The sequence below is a fragment of the Siniperca chuatsi genome, linkage group LG11 (genome assembly GCF_020085105.1).
Source record: "Siniperca chuatsi isolate FFG_IHB_CAS linkage group LG11, ASM2008510v1, whole genome shotgun sequence".
In the NCBI taxonomy this organism is placed as follows: domain Eukaryota; kingdom Metazoa; phylum Chordata; class Actinopteri; order Centrarchiformes; family Sinipercidae; genus Siniperca; species Siniperca chuatsi.
The window spans coordinates 29,481,051-29,502,468 of record NC_058052.1 but is presented as its reverse complement, the minus strand read 5'-3'; the positions used below and the strand labels follow the sequence as shown (position 1 = coordinate 29,502,468).

The 21,418-nt window shown below is 48.7% G+C and overlaps 1 protein-coding gene across 1 annotated transcript; it reads right to left on the bottom strand.

Moving 5' to 3' along the window:
• Positions 1-14: 14 nt before the first annotated feature.
• On the bottom strand, positions 15-19,779 carry znf318 (zinc finger protein 318). The gene is given in 13 exon segments (XM_044213508.1): positions 15-3,902; positions 5,962-6,080; positions 6,681-6,774; positions 6,959-7,159; positions 9,519-9,838; positions 10,210-10,251; positions 10,254-10,308; positions 10,416-10,516; positions 13,158-13,685; positions 13,688-14,372; positions 14,715-15,276; positions 16,430-16,539; positions 18,180-19,779. Coding segments are annotated over 13 exon segments (5,574 nt in total). The 5' UTR covers positions 18,444-19,779; the 3' UTR covers positions 15-1,409.
• Between the last annotated feature and the right edge of the window lie 1,639 nt (positions 19,780-21,418).

The window sequence follows — 21,418 nt, the reverse complement described above, 5'->3', positions numbered from 1 at the left end:
CAACACAGACCTGCTGCTGTTTCCTCACTAACTTTTATTAAAACTCTACTTAAAGCAACACATTTGTACAAGACGAACAGTTTGTTTGTATTCTGACTCACACTGACCACAGATCAGCGCGTCAAACACGACGCAGGGAGAAAACCTGACGCAGTTTAACAGGAATCAGCTCCTGGATCTTCAGTTTACACGTGAACTGCAGCTTTTCTAACTAAATGAGCTGTTTTTGGTCCGTGCTGCGACTTTTATTTCACCAGCTGAGCTGAGTGAACTCTGCATCGAAAAACACCTTGTCGTCATTCAGAGGAAAAAATAAACTGAACCTGAATAGAAAACAAGGAAAACAACAGTACTTTACCTGCGGGAGGAGAAAGCAAAGGGTTTGCCGAAGGGAGAAAACGTGAGCTTTTAAAGGAACAGTGCGACGTCCGTCTTCCACAGAGGCAGATATCAGCTTCAACTCTGCGTCAGTTTACATTTTCATGATCAACAGGAATTCCCCCCCGAAGAGTCAAAACTCAATTAATTTATCCCACTGACAAGTATCGTCTGCGGAGGCTGATATACACCACATGACCAAAAGTACGTGGACAGCAGAGATCGCTGAACATGTGATCTCATAACAGTTTCCGCTTTAAAATGAGACGGTGGTTCCACACGTCTGTGGGTTACAACCAAAAAGTGATTACTGGAGTCATTTTAGACGCCTGAAGAGGAAATATTCAGTAATTCACAAGAAACAAGCAGCAAGATTAGAAAAACATCTGAAAAATAGTTTTAAAGTTGTTTTTTTAAGCCTCCTGTCCTGTTTATTGTCTTGCAACCCTTTAAAATTAACTTGTGACCCCTTGGGGGACCCCAGACTGGGAGTCACTGAACTAAGTGGCCCAGCCCAATCCATGAAAAACAGACCCAGAACCTTCTGGTCACATAAAGTCAGCTTATAACTACAGAGCTCCACTGTGGCCTAAAACTATTTTACATTTTTCTTCATGTCAAAAAATCCCGTCTTCCCCCATATTCATAAATTCTCTGATGGTTTTTGTCCCTTTAGGGGGACTTTTTGTTATTAATAAAAGTATAAGATTGTGTGCCGTGCAGGACTAGAGAAGTCCTTGAACCATCTCTGCACCGGACGCACAGGAATGAAACTGATATCCGTCTGAAACATGAAGAAGACTGAGAACAAGTTGGTTTCACTGAACGTCAAACTGGTCCTTTAAACAGATGAAGGTCAATGTCTTAAAAAGTCTCAAGTCCGTCAGCGCGAGTGTCTTTCTCGCCGCTTCCAGCTGCCTTTAAATTATTGATGAAAGACTGTGGCTTATGATCTTCTGAACGTCTTGGATATACAAGTAGTTTTAAAGAAACCCCCACCCCAGATTCCCGTCACACAGTCCGGTCAGCTCCTACTCAAAGTTAAAATCGTACTCGAAGTCCAGAGAGGTCATGTCGGAGGGGAGGCCCAGGGTTTCAGGGGTGATCGCCATCATCTGAGGGTCCCCCTCACTAGGTGCCCCCTCCTCCGCATGCAATCCAGAGCCAGGATCTGACGTGTCCAGGCCCTTTGGGTCTGAAGCTGCCGAGTCAGAATCTCCTGAAGCCGGCTCAGGCTCTGGCTCGGACTGGCTCTGCTGCTGCCGCCGGGTCTGGTATCTGGTTTGGGACCTGGTTTGTCGGACAGGGCGGGGGGCAGGAGGGGTTCTCTTTGTCGAAGCTGTTTTGCCTCTAGTTTTGGGGCCTGGTTTGGGTTCAGATTCTGGAGTTGTGTCAGGATGGGGGTCAGGATGGGTCTCTGGATGGGACTGGGGCTGGCTGTCCTGGTCTGGTTGGGGTTCAGATTGTGGCTCTGTTTGGATTTGAGGAGCCAGTTTGGGCTGGGACTGAGTTTGAGGTGTTGGTTCTGGCTCGGCAGGCTCGGTTTGTAGAGCGATTGTGGACTCACAATTCTGAGCCTCAGGCTGGTTTTGGGGTACACTCTGAGCCTCAGGCTGGGCTGGTGTACTCAGTTTTGGTTGGGTTGTCTGTGAAGTAGTTTCGGATGGAGCCACCTCGGGTGACTGAGCTGGGATAGGCTGCAAGGACCAAACGGATGCAATTTGAATGTCTGATTCGGACTGGGTTTGGGGACTGGGTGTGAAATTGTTTGAGTCTGGTTGCGGAGGTGTATCGGCCACACTTGGAGGTTGGGACTGGGTAAGAAGCAGAGGTTGTGGTTTTGGTGCTTGCGGGGTAGGAAGTTGACCTTTATTGGTGCTACTCCCGTCAGCTCTGCTGTCTGTTGCTGGTTTGGTGATGGAGGAGGCACCTGATTGGCCAATGTTGCTGTAGAAGATGTCAAATAAATCCTGGGCTTTGGCTGCAGCTAGGTTACTCTTAAGTTTCTCAGACTTCTGTGCTCCATCGCCCAGGTTCATGAATGGTGGAGGCTTGACGAACACCGTACGAGTTTGCTCGCTCTCTGGGACGCCAGGAGCTGCCACATCAGAGACTATCTTTATCATTGTTGGTTGTGCAAGTTTAGCCTCAGATGGCGCAGGCTTTGCCTCGATTGGGGCGGGTTTAGAAACTGGTGGCGCAGGTTTAACCTCAAATGGTGCAGGTCTTGACACCGGTGGCGGCGGTTTAGCCTTAAATGGCTCTGGTATAGCAACCACCGGTGTACACGTAGCCTCAGTTGGCCCAGGTATTGGTGACTTAGGTTCCAGCAGTGCGTTTTGAGCATCTAGAGCCTTTGTGAGAGGGTCAAGGAATACCGATCCGTCTTTTGGAGGAGACCCTGGTAAAGTGGTGTTTTGGGGTCTGATGGAGAGGAAGGTATTGAGAGGTGCAGGTTTACCCATCATGGCCGTTTTCCTCAGGACTGTAGCGGGTGCAGGGAGGTTGGGCCGGATCCTGCCCCGGTTGGCTCCGTTGGACACCCAGGGAGTAGCCATGTTCTGGCCCCCCAGCTTCTGGGCGATCTCCTTCGCAACGGCCATAGATTTTGCAAAAGAATCCTCAACCGAGACTGGATTCTGCTTCACAGCCTCTTCGTCTTCCTTGATGAACTCTGCGGCCACTTTCTCCGCCTCCTTTGCCAGAACGTTCTCCCTCTTCTTCCACGTGAACTTTCCGAATGAAGCGGCCGAGGCCGCAGGTGCCGGTTTGCCAGTTTCCAGACTCTGCTTGCGGAGCTTTGCCCTCATGGCCGGACTGGGTCCACAGAGGATTTTGGGTGGGTCGTAGGGCTTTGGTGGTGGTTCAGGCTTGCTGACCTCCGTTTTCCCCGGCTCAAGCCTTTTAAAAGCTTCCTTCTCAGCCTTAGGTTTTCCTTCATCTCGCTCTCGGTCATATTTGGATCTGTAGTCTGAATATTTACCATATTTATACTTGTCCTCGTCGTCTCTCTGACCATATTTTGGACGGTCGTCATATCTGTCGTCTTCTTCCCTGCGATACCTGTACCGATATTCTTCTTCTCTACTGTATTTGTATCTGTCGTCCTCGTCTCTTCTGCTGTATTTACCCCTCTCCTCTTCCTCTCTGCTGTAGCGGTATTTATCTTCCTTTTTGCCGAACTTATACTTTTCATCCTCGTCTTTCTTGCTGTACGAAGGCCTCTCCTCTTCCAGGTTTCTGGCATCTTTAAAATCCTCCTCTTTCTTGTTGGGCTTAGACTTATCCTCCTCCCCCTCCTTTTTAACTTTAGATTTCTCCTCCTTCTGAACACCGTCATCTTCGTCCTTCTTTTTCTCCTTGTCCCTTTTCTCCTTTTTGTGTTTGGACTTTTCCTCCTTGTCTTTGCTGCTTTTCTCATCGTCCTCATGTTTGCGTTTCTTCCCACTCGTCTCTAAGGCCAGTCCTGCCTGGCGGTCCAGATTCCTCCTCTGTTCGTACAACGGGTTCTCGTACATTTGTTTCTGGTGAAGGAGGCATTGAAACAGAAAGACAAGAGAGTGAATAAATTACATCAAGATCTTCTGCCTGACATACAAACAGTTTTGTAACCAGAACATGAAATGAGGTAGAATAACTGAAACATGTACTGTATGAGGTAATTTTAACTAGAGCCTGGAAATATTGGCATGATTTGACATCTACTTTGGTTATTGCTGCGTTCATGTCACGCGTTATTGTTTCAATCTCGATTTATGTCTTTATGCGATCTCATTCTGACATGACAACGATTCTGACATATTCTGACATAAATGACGAAGCTACCAAGGCCAGGAAAACGTCCTCGAACAGTTCAATAAAACACAAGCAAGGGATTGATGCTACGCTACAGAAATGTTACTTAACGCTCTCCTGCAACTTTTCTTTAAATGCTGCCTGCTCTGAACATTGTACACGTCTGTTAAGTGTTGAGCAGAAATGTGGAAAGTGCATTATTTCATGGTTCCGGCAGATTTATGGTCAACATGAATTACGGGATCGTACACACGAGTCTGTTTTTATTACTAATGTTTGGCGGTGGAACAATTATTTGCTTAACAATGGATCAAACATTGTCAAACTGTCGCACTTCAATAATTGGACTTCAATTTAATATATTTTCTATTTATATAATGGTTTCCCCGAGAATCGTGATCTAAATTCGAGTGGTAGTTACTGTAATTACCAGTTTCTGACTTGTAAATATCGTTCACTAAAGATGTTACAACTGGGAAACTCAGATTTGTCTGATTTATATAAATGTTCATGAAAAGATTTTTTTTACTCCTGATTAATGAATTTGAATCCTCATCTTTCAGAATTAATAGTTGGCTTGTATTTGTTTCGTAAGCGCTGCTAAATGTTTATAAGCCATTTAATAAAATGCTTTATTTGAATTAAATCTATAATTATTGGCCCTCTTTAAAAGTTCGTAATCTTGTTTAAGTTTGGACAATTTGCCTTCCAACTCTTGTAAAGATGTTTTATGAGACATTTCTAAAGCTGCAATATCTTTTGTTTGATTTGTGAATCTAATTCTGTCCTTTTCTTTGCTGAGAAGGAAATGATTATTCCTCTAACGTCTGCCTTAAAAGCGTCTCAGATCATTTCAGGAGTTTGTCCTTTTGTTTCTCCATCATATTTGTAATAATGAAGTGATCTATTTTCTCATTAACGTATCTTATGAGCTCTGATAACATCCGACTCAGAGCTGAAAACCAAACAATCAAGTTCCGAGTTAATCGACGTAGTGTTGTATTAACTGATGGTATTTGTTGTAACTATTTAAATTATTTTATATCTTGTTTTGGATCTTTTTGACTTTAATTTTTTTTGGAAAGGTATTATTATTATTATTATTGTTCATGACGTGTAAGCAGCGTAATCCACAGACCTTTAATGATCCACTTTCTACCAAAAACAGAGTCTCTCGTGTCTTCTGTGGATTTTCCAGAGTAACAGGGACGCTGTTTATTTTAGACGTACTGCTGTTGAATTTTGAAATGCCACTGTGCCGTGGTGGACAGATATCACCAAACCTGGACCGGTAAAACAAAGACTAACTGACTGGACAGATTCCACTGCAGGAACCAATAACAGAGCTTGAGAACCCGGTAAGTTCTGCCTGGTGTTTCCACTGCGTTTACGAACCAGAACATTTTGGATACAGGTCTTTAAAACGGTCACAAGCGTCATTGTTATGGTCTATTTTGTAGGCAAGTGTGGTTGCGGGACAGGCAACAACGGAAAAAGTGGCAGCAAAATACGTACGCAGATCACCTGCATACTGAAACAAACTTACATGTCCCGAGTTATTATTAAATTGTTGTATTAATTGTTTGCCATGTTGCCTCTGCAAACTGGTGGATTTAGTCTCACCTCCTGAGCCAAAGCGCCGGGAGAACAGTGGAAACACAAGCAGAACCGCAGACAGTGGGTTCATGATACGTTTAGATAAGCTCCTGCAGTGGAAAAGGCCCGTAAAGGCCTGTACTACCTCCGTTTGTCCGTATGTGGAGGTTCTCCGCTCCAACAGTTAAATACCTTGTATTTCTCATTGTGAGCATGTGTGGTGACGTGTTCTTCTGCACAGATGGCGTCTCCATAAAACTCTTTGCACAGCAGGCAGAAGAATCCTCTGACGGGCAGCAAGAACTCCGAACCTGCAGCAAAACACACGCAACACATTTTAAACCCACAGGTGGCGATAAAATAAACTGTCAATCATGTTTACCTGCTGGGCGTCTCCATTGCCGGTACCTGTCAGGACAGGATGGTTAGAGAGGTGACATTCGATTATAAAGTATTGAAAATATAGATGGTGTATAGTTCAGAGCGGTAACCGATGGCAAAGTGCTAACTGCTCAGTGATACCAGGGTCACTGAGGGAAATGTAGTAAAATAAGGAGTAATTTTGGGCTAATGAGCGGACTGACACACCTGTAATGAGACGTTAAAGCACTTTTCCAACGGTTACTGCGGTATGTTACATTTACAGCAGCCTTCTTTTGAGGATGAGACATGGAAATCAAATGAATTGACATCAGAGGTGCGGACAGGAGTCTCCTCTGTGGTTCGACGAGCGTCTTTGTCACTTCGTTAGCACTGTTTTCATTAAGAGACAGAGAAACTGCAGCAGAGATCCGCACTGAGCTCCACCTGGAAGCAGAAGACGGCTAACAAAATTCAGCGGCTCGGACACCAGGATCATTGGGGAAAAGTGGCGTCGTTTCAGGGAAACGATGAATGTGCGGTACGAGTACCTTTGGCGGGTTTTGTCAGCTTCTCTTCTGACAGCGTGTTCTTGATGATTTTGGTGGGAGTGGAAGCCCAGGGCCGGTCGTACGGGTCCAGAGTCTGCCAACAGAAAGGGGAAATTTAATGTAAAGGAACAAATACATAAAAGGACTGTCAAGGTATGAATATCAATACCAATTCCTTCCAAAGCAAAAAGAAAAAGGAGATTTTGTCTTGTACAGCCGAAATATTCGGACAAACATATCTTGTAAAACTGGTGTAAAATGTAAAAACTGTCACAAACCTTTCGATGCGTTTTGCTGTGCAAGTGCGTGAAAAAATCAAACATGGAACCAGAGGTGACGTTACAGTTTTTGCACCAGTGGTTTCCAGCGTCATAGTATTCAAACGGCTGCGGGGGCGGGGTCGGAGGCGGGGCCGGGGCAGTGACGGGCGGCTTGTCTGGGGACGCTCTCGAGGACGACGACGGCGCCGCCAAGGTCTGCTAAGAAACAAAGATGGAGGAGAGTCAACGTGGCGGGTGGAAGTCGACAGTCAGGATTCACAAAAACATTCTGGTTCCATCTTTAAAACTCGGCTCCACAAAATCTGAAAATTGAGAAGTTTCTTACCTTCGTTGAGTTCCAGCCTCGAAGACGTTAAGTCAACACGTATTTTGCGAGAATCCGGCAGTCGCTTTTACACCGACAGTAACTTCTAATTCGCTTTAACGTTTAAGCTCGATTTGTTTTCAAGAGCTCAGAGTCGCAAAGAAAAAACAAGCTTACGTTTTGTGTCTTTTAACAAACTACAAACCCGCAATGATTTAAAAAGGTCTAAACTACCTTCTTCTAACTGAGCTATCTATGTTCAAGCTGAGAGGACAAGATCAGACAATCTTGTCAAGTAACGTTTATTATATTTAAAACATCTGACGTCTGATTTCTCTGTAAGCTGAACAAACTTTTTACGTTCACAAAATCTTCTGCAAATAAGAGCTGCTGCACAGAAGACAGGTGGTTGTGATTCAAATCAAAACGAGGAAGAAGCCTTTTTTAAATGTTCAGTAGAAGAAGAAAAACATCGGCAGTAGGGCCGCCCCCGACTAAAGAGTTTCCCAGTCGACTAGTCGAACGTTTATTATATTAAACTATATAAATTTATATTTTTGGCATCAGAAAATGGTTTGAGTTCCAGAAGAAGAATGTGTTTAGTAATAATGAGCCTTAAGATACAGATTTTACAGGCGGCACGAAGCGAGCCGCCTGTTGCTAACATCAGAAGCCGTGATGATTCTGAACGCGTCGGATCACTCAAGTCTCGCTGTTCGAAACACGGGAATAAATAACTTCCAGCTTCACAAAAACAAATACTCGCAGACTTATCAATACGGTGGATGATGTATAACGTTACTTACAAATTAACTAGCTATAAACTCGCTCCTCTGCCGCTTCACGCCTCTCCTGTCCCCGCCTAAACCCGCCGTGTCTTTGTCGCCACGGAGTCAGAGTCCTGGTCGGAGCCGCTGGAAATCGCCTCGGTACCGTATTCCCTGTCGTCAAACGACCTCCGTCAGTCTCGGAGGCTGTGTTCGATCTCGGCCCCGTGTAAACTAGGAGGCTGCTGAGCCCGGTCCTGCTGCGTCCCCCCGCCCCGGGCCTGAAAACGGCCTCCTGCCAGCGGTCCACAGCTCCTGCGCTAGCGTTGTAAACAAACACCAGCGCTCCCACGGTGCTCCGAGCTTCCAGTCCGGGCAGACTCAGCTAATAGGACTGCTAAGTTAGCTAACTAGCTAATGGCAGCTAGTATAGTTAGCAGCAGCGCGCCGGTAAGTGACTTCCTGTGTTACAAGAAAAAATGTCCATGTTGCAACGATCCCCCGATAGGTTTGTCTCGGTGACGAGGAGCAGCTACCGAATGCAGAGTCTCATCGACTAGCAGTTTAGTCGACTATTAGGGGGGGGGGGCAGCCCTAATCAACAGCCTGACGCAGCGAATGATCAACAAACATGCGATGCTGTGACTTCTCAAATAGAGGCCGGTTCTACTTTGCTGTCCATCAGTTAAGCTTCAGTCAATAAAACTCAACACTTCCAGCACAGATGTTTCACATTAAAAGCCTTTCAGTGGCTCTCTCCCTTTCCTGACGGGCTTTTAATGTGAAAAAACAGCAAAGTAGAAGCAACTGGGATTTACTGACTGTTGTTGTAGTGATGCAGTTAGTGCTGTGGAAATGTACATCATACTGAATTTACCAGGTGAGACGTTATAGTACAGGTAATAACACCAGCCATTATCTGAAGGCCGGCTTCTATAGGAGAACAAACGATATATTTTGAAATCGCAGCTGCCGACTTGAAGGTTTCGCAGTCGGAGCCGAAGCTTCGGTCGCGTCGAGTGTTCGGGTGAACGGTGACGCTGCGGCCCGTTTCAGCTGATGCTGAGCAGCAAAAATATACGTAAAATATAATAAAAATAAAAGCAGTTTAGATGCAACATGTCTGCCCACACACAAAACGCCATTACAGGTCAGAAAATGTTCAGAACTTTTATGTTTAGCTTTTAATCTGCGTTTTCATCAGAAATCATAACTGACCCTTCGTCTGAGAGCTGCGACCCCCTTTCAGTGAACTCAGATAAATGTACTAATTATTTATGTTCACAATATTCAACCTACATTTTTAATTAAGAAAAACATTATTTTAATCAAAAAACGGTTTTAAAATGTTTACCAAATAAATCAATATTAATAAATTCAGGGAAATAATTTAGCACAACACAAACGGACAGTAATGAGCCCTAGCTATGATTCAGAACAGAAACTGTAGTATTTCCTGTTTTACCTCCTCTGCAGGTGTTTGTACCTTTATCTTGGAGCTGCCGGCTGCCTGCCGACCCTCAGGACTCCTCTCCAGCTCCCGTTTCTTCTTCTCTGGTAGCGGCAGCGGCGGTTCTTCGTGCTGCTCCGCGGCCGGCTTGCCGGTCCTGCGCGGCCGGTCCGACGGGTTCAGGCCGAGGATAAGCGCCACCTTGTCGATCTCGTTGCGTTTCTTCTCGGCGACCTCGTGCTCTTTGCGCAGGTTGGAGATCTGAGTCATGACCTCCTCCTGCAGGTGGCTGATCTCCTGCAGCAGAGGGTCTTTGTGGCCGTCCTTCTCCCGGCGCTTCTTCCTCAGGAGCTCGCCTGAAAACACGACAGAACACGTAGAAAAAACCCAACAAGCGAAACAACACTGTCTGTAAAGGTGCGTGACGCTCAGCGATACCTGCAGCTCAAGTTCACAAAGCTTAATACAGTTTTAATTTAAACACACACACACACACACACACTCACAGTCCAGCACCTGCAGAGCCGCCCGCCGCCCCACAGAAAACTCCTGTAATATTTACCTGTAATACTCTTGTTTTAGTGCTTTTACTGGCATCTAACAAGAGCAGAGTTCGGTTTGCAGTTACTTCATTTTGAGACGAGACAAAGTTTGTAAAAGTTTATATCCCGACATGTTGGTATGCAGAGGGCAGGTGAAGGCAGGTGAACAACATGTGTGAACTCACCTTGTTGCTTCCTGAGTCTCTCCAGCTCCTTCATCAGATATTCTTTTTCTTCATCCTGATCTCTCTCTCCTGCTTCAGCTTCTCTCTCTCCTCCAGAACCTGAACACATAAAACAGGTTCGACTCACCTGATGACACCGGTTTCACCTGCACTCGTATTTGCGAGGAGTTTAATTTATGACCGAACGTGATCGGTGAAGGAAAAACCTTTTGTTTCTGGCTCTCGTTGTTCTGCTCCTCAGACACTCTCCGGTCGTGGCTGCCGACTTTTCCCTTCTCGCCGTCCTGAACAGAACTCTTCACCAAACCTGAGGACACGACGAGCGGGAATTAAACTTCCTAATCCAGCTGCATGACAACACACGGCCAGAGAATACAGGGCTCCGCAGTGCCACTACAGTTTATTTAGCAGCACCAGCGCCCCCGTTCGTTTTGTTTTTTGAAATCATCATCGTACATCACGTGAAAGCACCAGGAGGGAGCGGGAACTGGTGTGTGTGTGTGTGTGTGTGTGTGAGCGTGTCTTACTCATGTTGTGGGGACATAAATCTGTTTACACAGTCACAGTGTGGGGACTCGCCTTCCGTGTGTGTGTGTGTGTGTGTGTGTGTGTGTGTGTGTGTGTGTGTGTGTCCGGTCCGTAAGTGCTCTTTGGTGGCAATGAAAAGAACTATCGATTCATTTTTCAAAAGAAAGAACAGTCGGACCGGCCATCGCGAGCACAGGGACAAATCCCGGGTCGCTCGCTCTGAGGGCCCGGCAGGTGCTTGCTCTGAGGACCGACCCAGCGCTCGCTCTGTGGGCCCGGCGCTCGCTCTGAGGGCCCGGCAGGCGCTCTGAGGGCCCGGCAGGCGCTCTGAGGCCCGGCAGGCGCTCTGAGGGCCGGTCGCCGCTTCGCTCTGAGGCCCGGCAGGCGCTCTGAGGGCCGGTCGCTCGCTCGCTCTGAGGGCCCGGCAGGCGCTCTGTGGGCGGTCGCTCGCTCGCTCTGAGGGCCCGGCACTCGCTCGCTCTGAGGGCCCGCGCGCGCGCCGCTCTGAGGCCCGGCAGGCGCTCGCTCTGAGGGCCCGGCACTCGCTCGCTCTGAGGGCCCGGCACTCGCTCGCTCTGAGGGCCCGGCACTCGCTCGCTCTGAGGGCCCGGCAGGCGCTCGCTCTGAGGGCCCGGCACTCGCTCGCTCTGAGGGCCCGGCACTCGCTCGCTCTGAGGCCCGGCAGGCGCTCGCTCTGAGGGCCCGGCACTCGCTCGCTCTGAGGCCCGCACTTCGCTTCGCTCTGAGGGCCGGCAGGCGCCGCTCTGAGGGCCCGGCACTCGCTCGCTCTGAGGCCCGGCACTCGCTTCGCTCTGAGGCCCGCTCGCCGCTCTCTGAGGCCCGGCAGGCGCCGCTCTGAGGGCCCGGCACTCGCCGCTCTGAGGCCCGGCACTCGCCGCCGCTCTGAGGGCCCGGCACTCGCCGCCGCTCTGAGGGCCGGCACTCGCTTCGCTCTGAGGCCCGGCAGGCGCCGCTCTGAGGGCCCGGCACTCGCTCGCTCTGAGGGCCCGGCAGGCGCTCGCTCTGAGGGCCCATTATACAAAAACAAGAGCGAGAGAGACGCGACGTCGGCCAACTTCGATTATGCAGCAGCCCACATCCTCCCCAAGATCCTCAATACCGGTTCAGCTGCGATGGTACGTGTCCACGGGATCCGTCATTTTCACGCTTTCATTCACCGTCTATGCAGAAAGCCCTGCAATGCATTGTGGTAGCGTAGCGTTTCGAGAGACGGGCCGTCACATTGGCCGTTTCTCATTTGCATTAAGTTGAATCTAGGCTACTTTATGCAAATCAGGGGCGTCGAGCGACTCGCCGCCTCTGGAAAACTCTCGATAAACGTTTAAACTGGCCACTGTCGATCTAAAACGAAGACAGATTCAGCCGCACGGCTTATTTCTCGCCTGAGATGTTTTCAGAAACACATTTCGCTGAACGAGCCGCCATGTTGGTCCGGTTTGAAATCCAGGAGCAGACAGCCCACGAGTGAAAGCGTTCGTCCAATCAGGTGCAGCCAGGAAGTGTTTCAGTGAGCGAGAGCGCCTGCCAATCGTCTATCATGACGACTTGCGGTACGCCTGACAAGCGTCCGATGCTGGGAGGCGGCGCGACCCCTCGCGTCCGAAAACGGCCCCGTGGACGCGTTCTGCAGCTGAAGCCGTAAGACAGAAGACCACAGAGGTAAGATGAGCAGCGTTTGGGTTCGGCTAGCTCGCCGTTTAGCTATAGCGGCGCCTTTTGCTGATGTTCAACTTTTCATAAAGTCGATGCGCTCGCCAATGACACTTTTCGTGAACCGACCGATCACAGTCTGGACGGGGCGGGACATTATAAAAAGGCTGACGCGCTGCAGTAAACTTTGGAAATGTTGAACTCATTGTTACGCATGAATGGTTCTGATTATTGACAAGTTAGTATTTATTAAAATAGAGTCTAAGGATTTAATGAAGGAACAAAACCTACAAAAATTATAAATGTTGGTTGCGTGTTTCTTAAACTGCTGTATTGTCCAACTGGAATTAGTGGTCGGCTACATAGTATACTATTATATGAAATTATAATGAATATACTTCCCCTTGTTGTATTTTACATCTATTTAAGTTATTGTTGTAAATCTTGTTTAGGCTACACAAAGTGTGCCGTGGGTTGTGGTGTTATATTTATTACCAAAGCATTTATCAGTAATACAGTCAAGATGGGAAAAAATATGAACGTGTTAATTTAAGTGGCACTCCTAAACTTTGTGCTGGCGCTCCAAACGTCCAGCAGGGCGCCCGGTGCCGCTAGTGGAAACTAAAAGTGAGCCCTGAAATAACAAACGAATCAACAGCTTGAACGCCAGGAATCACCTTCACAACTACGATTAAAAAGATAAGAGGTGAAATATTCCCTCAATAATCCATCACCCCGATCAGACTGACCTTGGGCCCCCGGCTCAGGGGCCGGTTTGTTGTAGGGCTGTTTGTAGGGCAGAGTGGGGGCGAAGTCTTCGGAGCCGGTCTGGGACGGCAGGCTCATGTTGGGGGGCGGGTACATGGGCGGCCACTGCTGGTGCATGTAGGGGAGGTAGTTTCCATACTGGCCGTAACCAGGCGGGGGGAAGTTAGGGGGCATCATGCCGTGGACCTGTGAGGGGGGGTAGGTAGGTATGGGCACCCCGGGGTGATTGGCGAGGGTGTTGGGGTCGGGGGTTTGTGGCGGCGGTGCTGCTGCGTCGCCCCGCTCGGCTTTCGACTCTTTGACGTCTCTGTCTTTGTGAGTTTTTGGCAGAGCTGAGTCCTTCCTGCGGCTGTCTTCGCTGCTCCAGCTGCCCCCCCGCCCGCAGCTGCGACTCCTGCTGCTGCTGCTGGAGCTGCCGCTGCGGCTCCGCCTCCTGCGGCCCCGGCTGCGGCGGCTGCCGTCCGAGCTGCCGGAGGAGTACTGTCTGCAGCGCGTGGGGGTCTTCGGGGTGGCTTGTTTCCGTGGAGCCGCTCTTTGGTCCTGGCGGCCATCTTGCTGATCTCGGTCACACCCAGGTCCAGGCCGATGGTCTTCAGCAGGTCCTGGATCTTCTCGTACTCCTCCAGTGCCTGTCGCTCGCCCTCCTCCAACGGTTCCGTCCCCGGCGGGTAGGTGGGGTTCGACACCTGGACCGTGATGCTCTGGTCGGGGCTGATGGTGGGCCGGCTCACGTACCTCACGTCCACCTCTCCCATGGTGGGAGGGGCCTGAAGGTGAGGCGAGGCCCCCGGCAGGAGGCCGTACATCTGACCGAGGACGGCTTTCTGCGGGGGGTAGTCTCCGTACAGCGCCTCCTCCGTCACGTCTCCGTACAAATCCAGCCCGTGGTGTCGGACTGGCTCGGACACCGGCGAAGGTTTGGGCTCCTCCGAGTCTCCGTACAGGAACTTCTCCTCGTCGTCGATGTCATCCGCGGCCTTCTCCTGAGCCTTGGCCCCCGCCGGCCCCCCCAGCAGGTTGAGGATCTCTTTGATCTCGGCGTCGAGGCCGACGCGCTGAGCCATCTGCGGGTCGGACCGCAGCTCTGACAGCATGGAGGCCACCATGTGAGGCTCCATGCCTTTAACAGCCAGCAGCAGCTGGTCGGCCACCCGAGAAATGTTGGTCCCCTCCAGACCTCTGGGAGAGTCTGTGCTCTGAAACACAGACGCAGCAGAGTGACACTTTAAATAAAGCTAAAAGCCAGTTAAAGTAGGGACACAATATATCAGTGGCAGATAAACAAAAACGTTTAATCGCTGTTCTTGTTCCAATAATGGAATTTCAGTCTGAACGTGGAGCCTTTTTTACGTCAGCTGCTGATTAGATAATTAATCTACATACGTACAAAAAGATTTATCTCGATTACTCGTCTTTCTCCGAATTAAAACCAGAATTTTAAAAATGTGTTTTAAATAATAATAAATAACACTTGTGTGGCAGAGCAGAAGCACTCTGTTGATCAGTCTTTTAGTCAAAGCGTTAGTTCGGCGTCCTACCCTGAGTGACGGCGAGTCCTCCGAGTCGTTGCGTTTCTTTAGGATGGATTTGGTCGGCAGACTCAGCATCTCCTCCAGCTCCTTCCTGCGTCGAGCCGAGTCCAGCTCCTTGAACTCTTTTCTGGATTTCCCGTTGCTGTCACCTGCGCTGCGGCTGCTGGAGCTCGAGCTGCTGCTCGCACTGCGGCTCCTCTGGCGGCTCTTGCTGCGGCCGTGGCTTGCCGCTTTACTGTAGCTCCGCCCCCGGCTCCGTCCTCTGCTCCGCCCTCTGGACCTGGACCTGGATCTGGACCTGGACCTGGACCTGCTGCGGGGGCGGCTCTTGCTCCGGCCGCGACTCTTGCCCCGGCTCCGGTCCGGACTGCGGCTCTTGCTCCGGCCGCGGCTCTTGGCCCGGGTCCGGCCCGGACTGCGGCTCTGGCTCCGGGGCCGGCTCTTACTCCTCGCTCGACTCTTGCTCCGCCCCACGCTCTTGGCCCGGCTCCGGTCCGGACTCCGGTCTCTGCTCCGGCTGCGAGGTCGGCTCCGGCCCCGCTCGTACTCGGATCGAGGAGGGTAGTCTCTGTACGGAAACACTGGCTTTAACTGGACTGGTTTTACAATAAGGATCAACGGTCCCCCCAACACGTTGTTCACCATCGGAGCTTAAAGCTGCTCCGTGGAGTTAACGTAAACAAAACTTCGGTTTACTTTTTCTCACTAAAACTCGTCGTGTGAATGTTTGAGCTCTAACAAACGTGTTGAGTTCATTTGCCCCGGGTTCGGCCTCTCAGGCTACATACACGCCCCTCAGCCCTTGCTATCACGTGACGGCAGGCGTCACACGGAGGCCGCTTGGCGAGCAGAGGGAGGGGCGTGGGCTTGAAGGGACGCGCCTCCCTCGTACACTTCAGACCCAACGATCGCGGATCGACCGCCAGCGCTTTTTTACGAAGCATCGGAAACACCCGCAGACTCGCTTCAACGCGGCGGCGCTTTGGAATCAGCTGCACCGGTTCGATCTGCGTCCGGATCAGAAGCGCTGCTGCTGCTGCTGCGGGTTCGTATCGCAGGGTTTCCGTGCGTTTAAGATGTCGGGGACAAAGACATCACACGAGCTGAACAGCGGTCCGAGTCGATATTAACGGCAGTTAGTTTCTACGACATTTTTCAGTGAAATATGAAGCAAGAAGCTATCTGCCGGCGAGGCAGCGGGAGTTTCACGTTACTGCCGCTTTGTTGCGCCAAACGCATGACTGCAATGCATTGTGGGTGATATGCATCTGCAGTGACCATCGTTGTTGGCTGCATTTCTCAAGTAAAATAAAACATTTAATTAATATTTTTTAGTCAGTTTTCTCCTGAAAAGATGCTCGAAGTGAACATATTAAATATTAAATATGGCAATACAGGGCAGTTTACGTAAAGATGCAAATACAATACTTATTGATCATTAAGTATGAGGTCGAGCGGTGTTGATGTTTCTGATAATACAGCAATTTACCACTATTTTGGAAAGCATGATATGACAAATGTCATAACGTCAGAAAACATTTTGTGCTGTTTGGAAAAGAAAAACTGTAGATTTCACAGAAAAACGTCGACTATTACGAGAAATATTCCAACTGAAAACAGAACATTTCAAAGTTTGAGGAAACCACGTGTTGACATTTCTGTCCATGACGTCTACATCCACCAGGACCCGAGTCTAATAAGCCAATAATGTTTTTCCATACCTGTCATGATGGCGCGTTGGGGCGGAGCCAGACGGTCCAGTCAGCTCGTTGCCGACGGTGATGACCAGGTTGTGGTCGAGGGGAACCAGTCCACGCGGCGACGGAGACCTCTGTAACAGAAATCACCCCGGATCAACAGTCTGTCTCACGTTAACGTGAGCTCCGCCCACACCTGATCACCTGAACACACCTGGTCAACTTTATTACTGCGGACCAAACGTAAGCTGAGCGTCTGAGCGTTCGCTCGTTAACCAGTTAGATACGAAACTGAGATTAAAGCAGAAACGCTTCTTCTTCTTCGACTGTCCGCCCACAAGAAGAACCTGAAACACAACTTCCTGTCTCTGTTATCAATCATTTAATCATCGAGCCAATTACGGCCGCAGCTGACTTTCATCGTGGATTCGATCCGTTTCACGATTCACTGATGAATCGTTTGGTCTGAGACGTCAAAACAGTAAAACAATGTCCATCGCAGCTTCCCAGAGGCCAGAGCGGCGTCCACCGAAGACGTTCAGTTGACAGTGAAGAAGAAGAAGAAGAAAAGCTGCTTCCTGATTGGAAACCGAGACGCCGGAGCGAAGAGCAACCGACGAGCTGTTTCGCTTCCACAGCTGCTGTCGTTTCTCTGGATTCGAGCTGATTTCATCAGCCAACGGGAGTTACTGTCCACCTGGTCAACAGGTGACCCTCCACCAAATCCCTGTTTTGTGCTGGTTCAGTTGTCGTGACAACAGAAAGATAAACATGCGTGAATGTGAACGACAGAGCAGTGGGTGTGCGTCCTGAAGCAAACTTCACTTCCTGAACTTTCCTCCAACAAGCAAGCAAACGCTCCGTCTGCAGTTACAGAGTTCTTCACCTGTTTAAGTTATTTATCATTTAAAAACCGGAACAAGACGTTTTAAAGACACGTTTCACTGCTTCTGGACATTTAACAAATCGATCGATATGAAAGATTATTAACAGATAAGAGACAACAGGCATCTGAAGTCCTCAGCAGATAAAACCCAAACTATGTGAGGAAATGTGTTGTTTGTTTCCAGTGAACTGACCCTTTAAAGTCCAACAGGGACATTATCGATCACTGATGTGATGGATAATGTCAAGTCTCTACAAGCTGCAGTTATATAACAAACACACACTTGTGGTCCTTTGTTGTCGTTTCCCGTTAACTGAAGCGAACCACCATACTCCATTCATAAATCTGTCAGTTCAGTGAAACTCTGAATCTCTGCTCGACAAATAACGTTATTTAACTTTACTTCAACCCCTTTACAAACACTTAGGGTGTTCTTTAAATCAGCTATTTGGACAACCGCAAAGTAACAACCTTTTATAGCGAAACACCGACTTTTAGAACCGGTTGACGCTGCTAACGTTAAGTAGCACCGTGTATTACTGTGTGAAGGACTAAGCTGTAATTACGCAGTGAAACTGAAACTGTTATGGATATAAGTTGCTGGTAGTTTACTTGATGCGTCGGTCGGTAAGAATCAATGCTAAAGTCTTGTCTTAACAAGTAACGTGACTACACAGCGGGCAAGCAAGGCGGTGGTAAATTGACAGGTTTTTGAATGGAGTTTGGTGTTCGGGTGCTAATAAACAAACTATTATCGGGGCTAATGGGGCAGCGGACTTCAACTAAAACACATTCTGAAGAGACGATAACACGAACTAACCGCGGTTTGTTTGGAAAAATATGTATTTTCATATTAATGAGACCCTGTTTTTAGCCCGGCCGACTCACCTCTCTCGGCGGGCCACCGGCCCAGTGGTCTCCGCCTCGGTGACTTCCTGACCCGGGGGAAGGGTACCTCCTGCGCGGCGGGGAGCGGCGGTAGGACTCCGGGTGACTATGGTCGTGGTAGCCGGCGTGGTACGGAGGCCTGGGCCGGCTCCTGTCATCTCTGTAGCCCGGTGCCGGGTAAGGCCTCGCGGGCGGCGGACCTCGGCCTCGGCCTTCGAAAGGCGGAGGGTAGCCTCCTCTCGGCGGAGGCCGGCCACGGTACATCTCCTCCCGCAGAGATTCTCTGGCTTCCCGCGGTCAACCAGCCGACGTCTCCAGCGTTTCTGTAATGCAACACGGAACCGTGCAGGCTCTTTACTCTGCGCTGGAACCAGTTAATACGGAACTGTTTGAAACGTTGATTCCCAGCAGCTCGGTCATTCTCTACATGCACGCAGACCTCCGCGCTCTTCTCTCTTTTCTGCGGTTGGCCGCCGACGTTAAGGTGCATTAGCGCCACCACCTGGACCGGAGTGAGACTACATCCACACTTCTTCTTCTTCTTCTTCTTCTTCTTCTTCTTCTTCTTCTTCTTCTTTAACGGCGGTTGGCGACCAGCTTAATGGTGCATTACCGCCACCTTCTGTTCTGGAGTGTGGATCAGTCAGTAAACCATAATCTACAATTTCCCAGGGATTTAGGGGGGAAGGAAAAAAACAAAACAAAAAACAAACCTACCTTTAGATCCTATAATACAGCCCAGTACCCCTTAAAAAACCCAACAATTCTCTCACCTGAGCTCTAACATTCATACTTAATATTGTTTTTAAAGGGAGTTTCTGCACCCCTCGTTCCTTTAGTCTGTTATCCATCATCCCTCTGATGTTTCCTACAATGTAGAGTTACATGTTCTACCGATTCCTCTTCCTGCCGCCACTCACACATACTGTCTGATGTTTCCCCACCATTTTTAATGTTTTATTTAGAGCACAGTGTCCCAGCGTCAGTCTCGTTAGTACCGTTTCCCCCTCCGACCTTATTTACTTTAATACTCTTTTGGATACGGTATAAATGTCTCCCTTTCCCCTCACTGTCCCACATTTCTTGCCATTTCTGGTTAATTGACTACATCCACACAACAGCAGACAAAACCTTTATGTCTTTAAGGCTCAGTGTCACTTCCTGTATGATGTTTAAATAATGTGCTGCTGAGTCCTGTGGGACCCAAACGGGGCCTGGATGATTCTGGTTCCCTGCTTCTCTGTGACTGCCGTGCACTCCCTGACAAAAGTCTTGTCGCCTATCCAAGTTGTAGGAACAACAAATAATAACTTGACTTCTAGTTGATCATTTGTAATCAGAAGTGGCTTATATGAAAGGCAAAGGCCTCTAGATTATGCTTATTTTACCAAAATACAATCTTATCATGCCTTGAGAGAGAGGCAGAGAGGTCAGACTTTGCTTAGACAAAAGTCTTGTCACATCTTTAAAGGATTCAACCAATCACAGATTAGAGCATCACCTGTGACAAATAGTGTAATTAACACATTCCCAGGTGTGTAGAAGAACCCCAGCACACCCAACCTTCATTTGAAATGCATCCTGACCTCTGACAGCATGCCAAAGATTCAACCACAGACCGAAGTCCTGATCATCAAGAGCCTGCTGAGGTGGCAGACATCTTTAATGTATCTAAACGTCAGGTGGAGAGGATAAGAAAAAGATTTGAAGAAACTGGTGAAGTTCATGACAGGCCCAGGTCAGGCAGACCCCGTAAGACTACTGTTCGAGAGGACCGTTTGTTGGTTCGTCAGTCCAGGGCCAGCCCTTTTTCAACTGCAGCAGAGCTACAGTACAACTGGTCACCAGAAACCCCCGTATCTACAAGAACAGTTTGTCGAATTCTGTCACACAGCGGTCTCAGTGGCCGAATTAGTGCTCAGAAACCAGCATTAAACAGAACTAAAAAATCGTGTTTTGCATTTGCCAAGGCCCACAGCTCGCAGGAAGGATGGACTGTGGAAAAGCGGCAGAAGGTTGATTTTTCCGATGAATCATCTATTGAACTGCATCCCAATCATCGCAAATACTGCAGAAGACCTATCGGAACCCGCATGGACCCAAGATTCACACAGAAAACAGTCAAGTTCGGTGGAGGAAAAATCATGGTTTGGGGTTACATTCAGTACGGGGGTGTGCGAGAGATCTGCAGAGTGGATGGCAACATCAACAGTCTGAGGTATCAAGACATTCTCGCTGCCCAAACCACAGGAGAGGGCAAATTCTTCAGCAGGATGGCGCTCCTTCTCATACTTCAGCCTCCACATCAAAGTTTCCTGAAAGCAAACAAGGTCAAGGTGCTCCAGGATTGGCCGGCCCAGTCACCAGACATGAACATTATTGAGCATGTCTGGGGTAAGATGAAGGAGGAGGCATTGAAGATGAAACCAAAGAATCTCGATGAACTCTGGGAGTCCTGCAAGAACGCTTCCTTTGCCATTTAAATGACTTTATTAATAAGTTATTTGAGTCATTGCCGAGACGTATGGATGCAGTCCTCCAAGCTCATGGGAGTCATACACAATATTAATTATTTTTCCACTGCACCATGACTTTATGTTCTGTACTGTACATTATTTCTTTTAAGTGACAAGACTTTTGTCTAAGCAAAGTCTGACCTTTCTTTCCTAATTAAATAATTAAAAATCAAGGCATGATAAGATTGTATTTTGGTAAAATAAGCATAATCTAGAGGCCTTTGCCTTTCATATAAGCCACTTCTGATTACAAATGATCAACTAGAAGTCGAGTTATTATTTGTTGTTCCTACAACTTGGATAGGCGACAAGACTTTTGTCAGGGAGTGTATAAGCACCTTCCTGTCACCTTCTCGCCTCGCTGACGGCGTGGCTTCCTTTGCTCACTGGTTCGTTTCCTCTGCTTCCTGTATGAGCTGGGATCAAACGTCACACTGAGTCCCATCATCTGAGTGTTTGTGCCTGAAAACATCTGTTCTGCTTCCAGCTGATCGCTGACGAGCTGCAGTCGGAGGCCTCCACGCCGGTGCTCCATCGCTGATTGGTCAGCTCTGAAGCATCTGTGTGAATCTGAGCTAATACTTCCTGTCTGTTTGATCTGTGGAGGTGAAATAAGAGTAACGTGAGGAAGTCAGGAAGTGTCCGAGGGTGTCACCGACAGCTGGTGTTTACTTCAGGTGTTCCTGGTTCTTCTGCTGTTGTCCATCCAGCACTTTGCTTCTG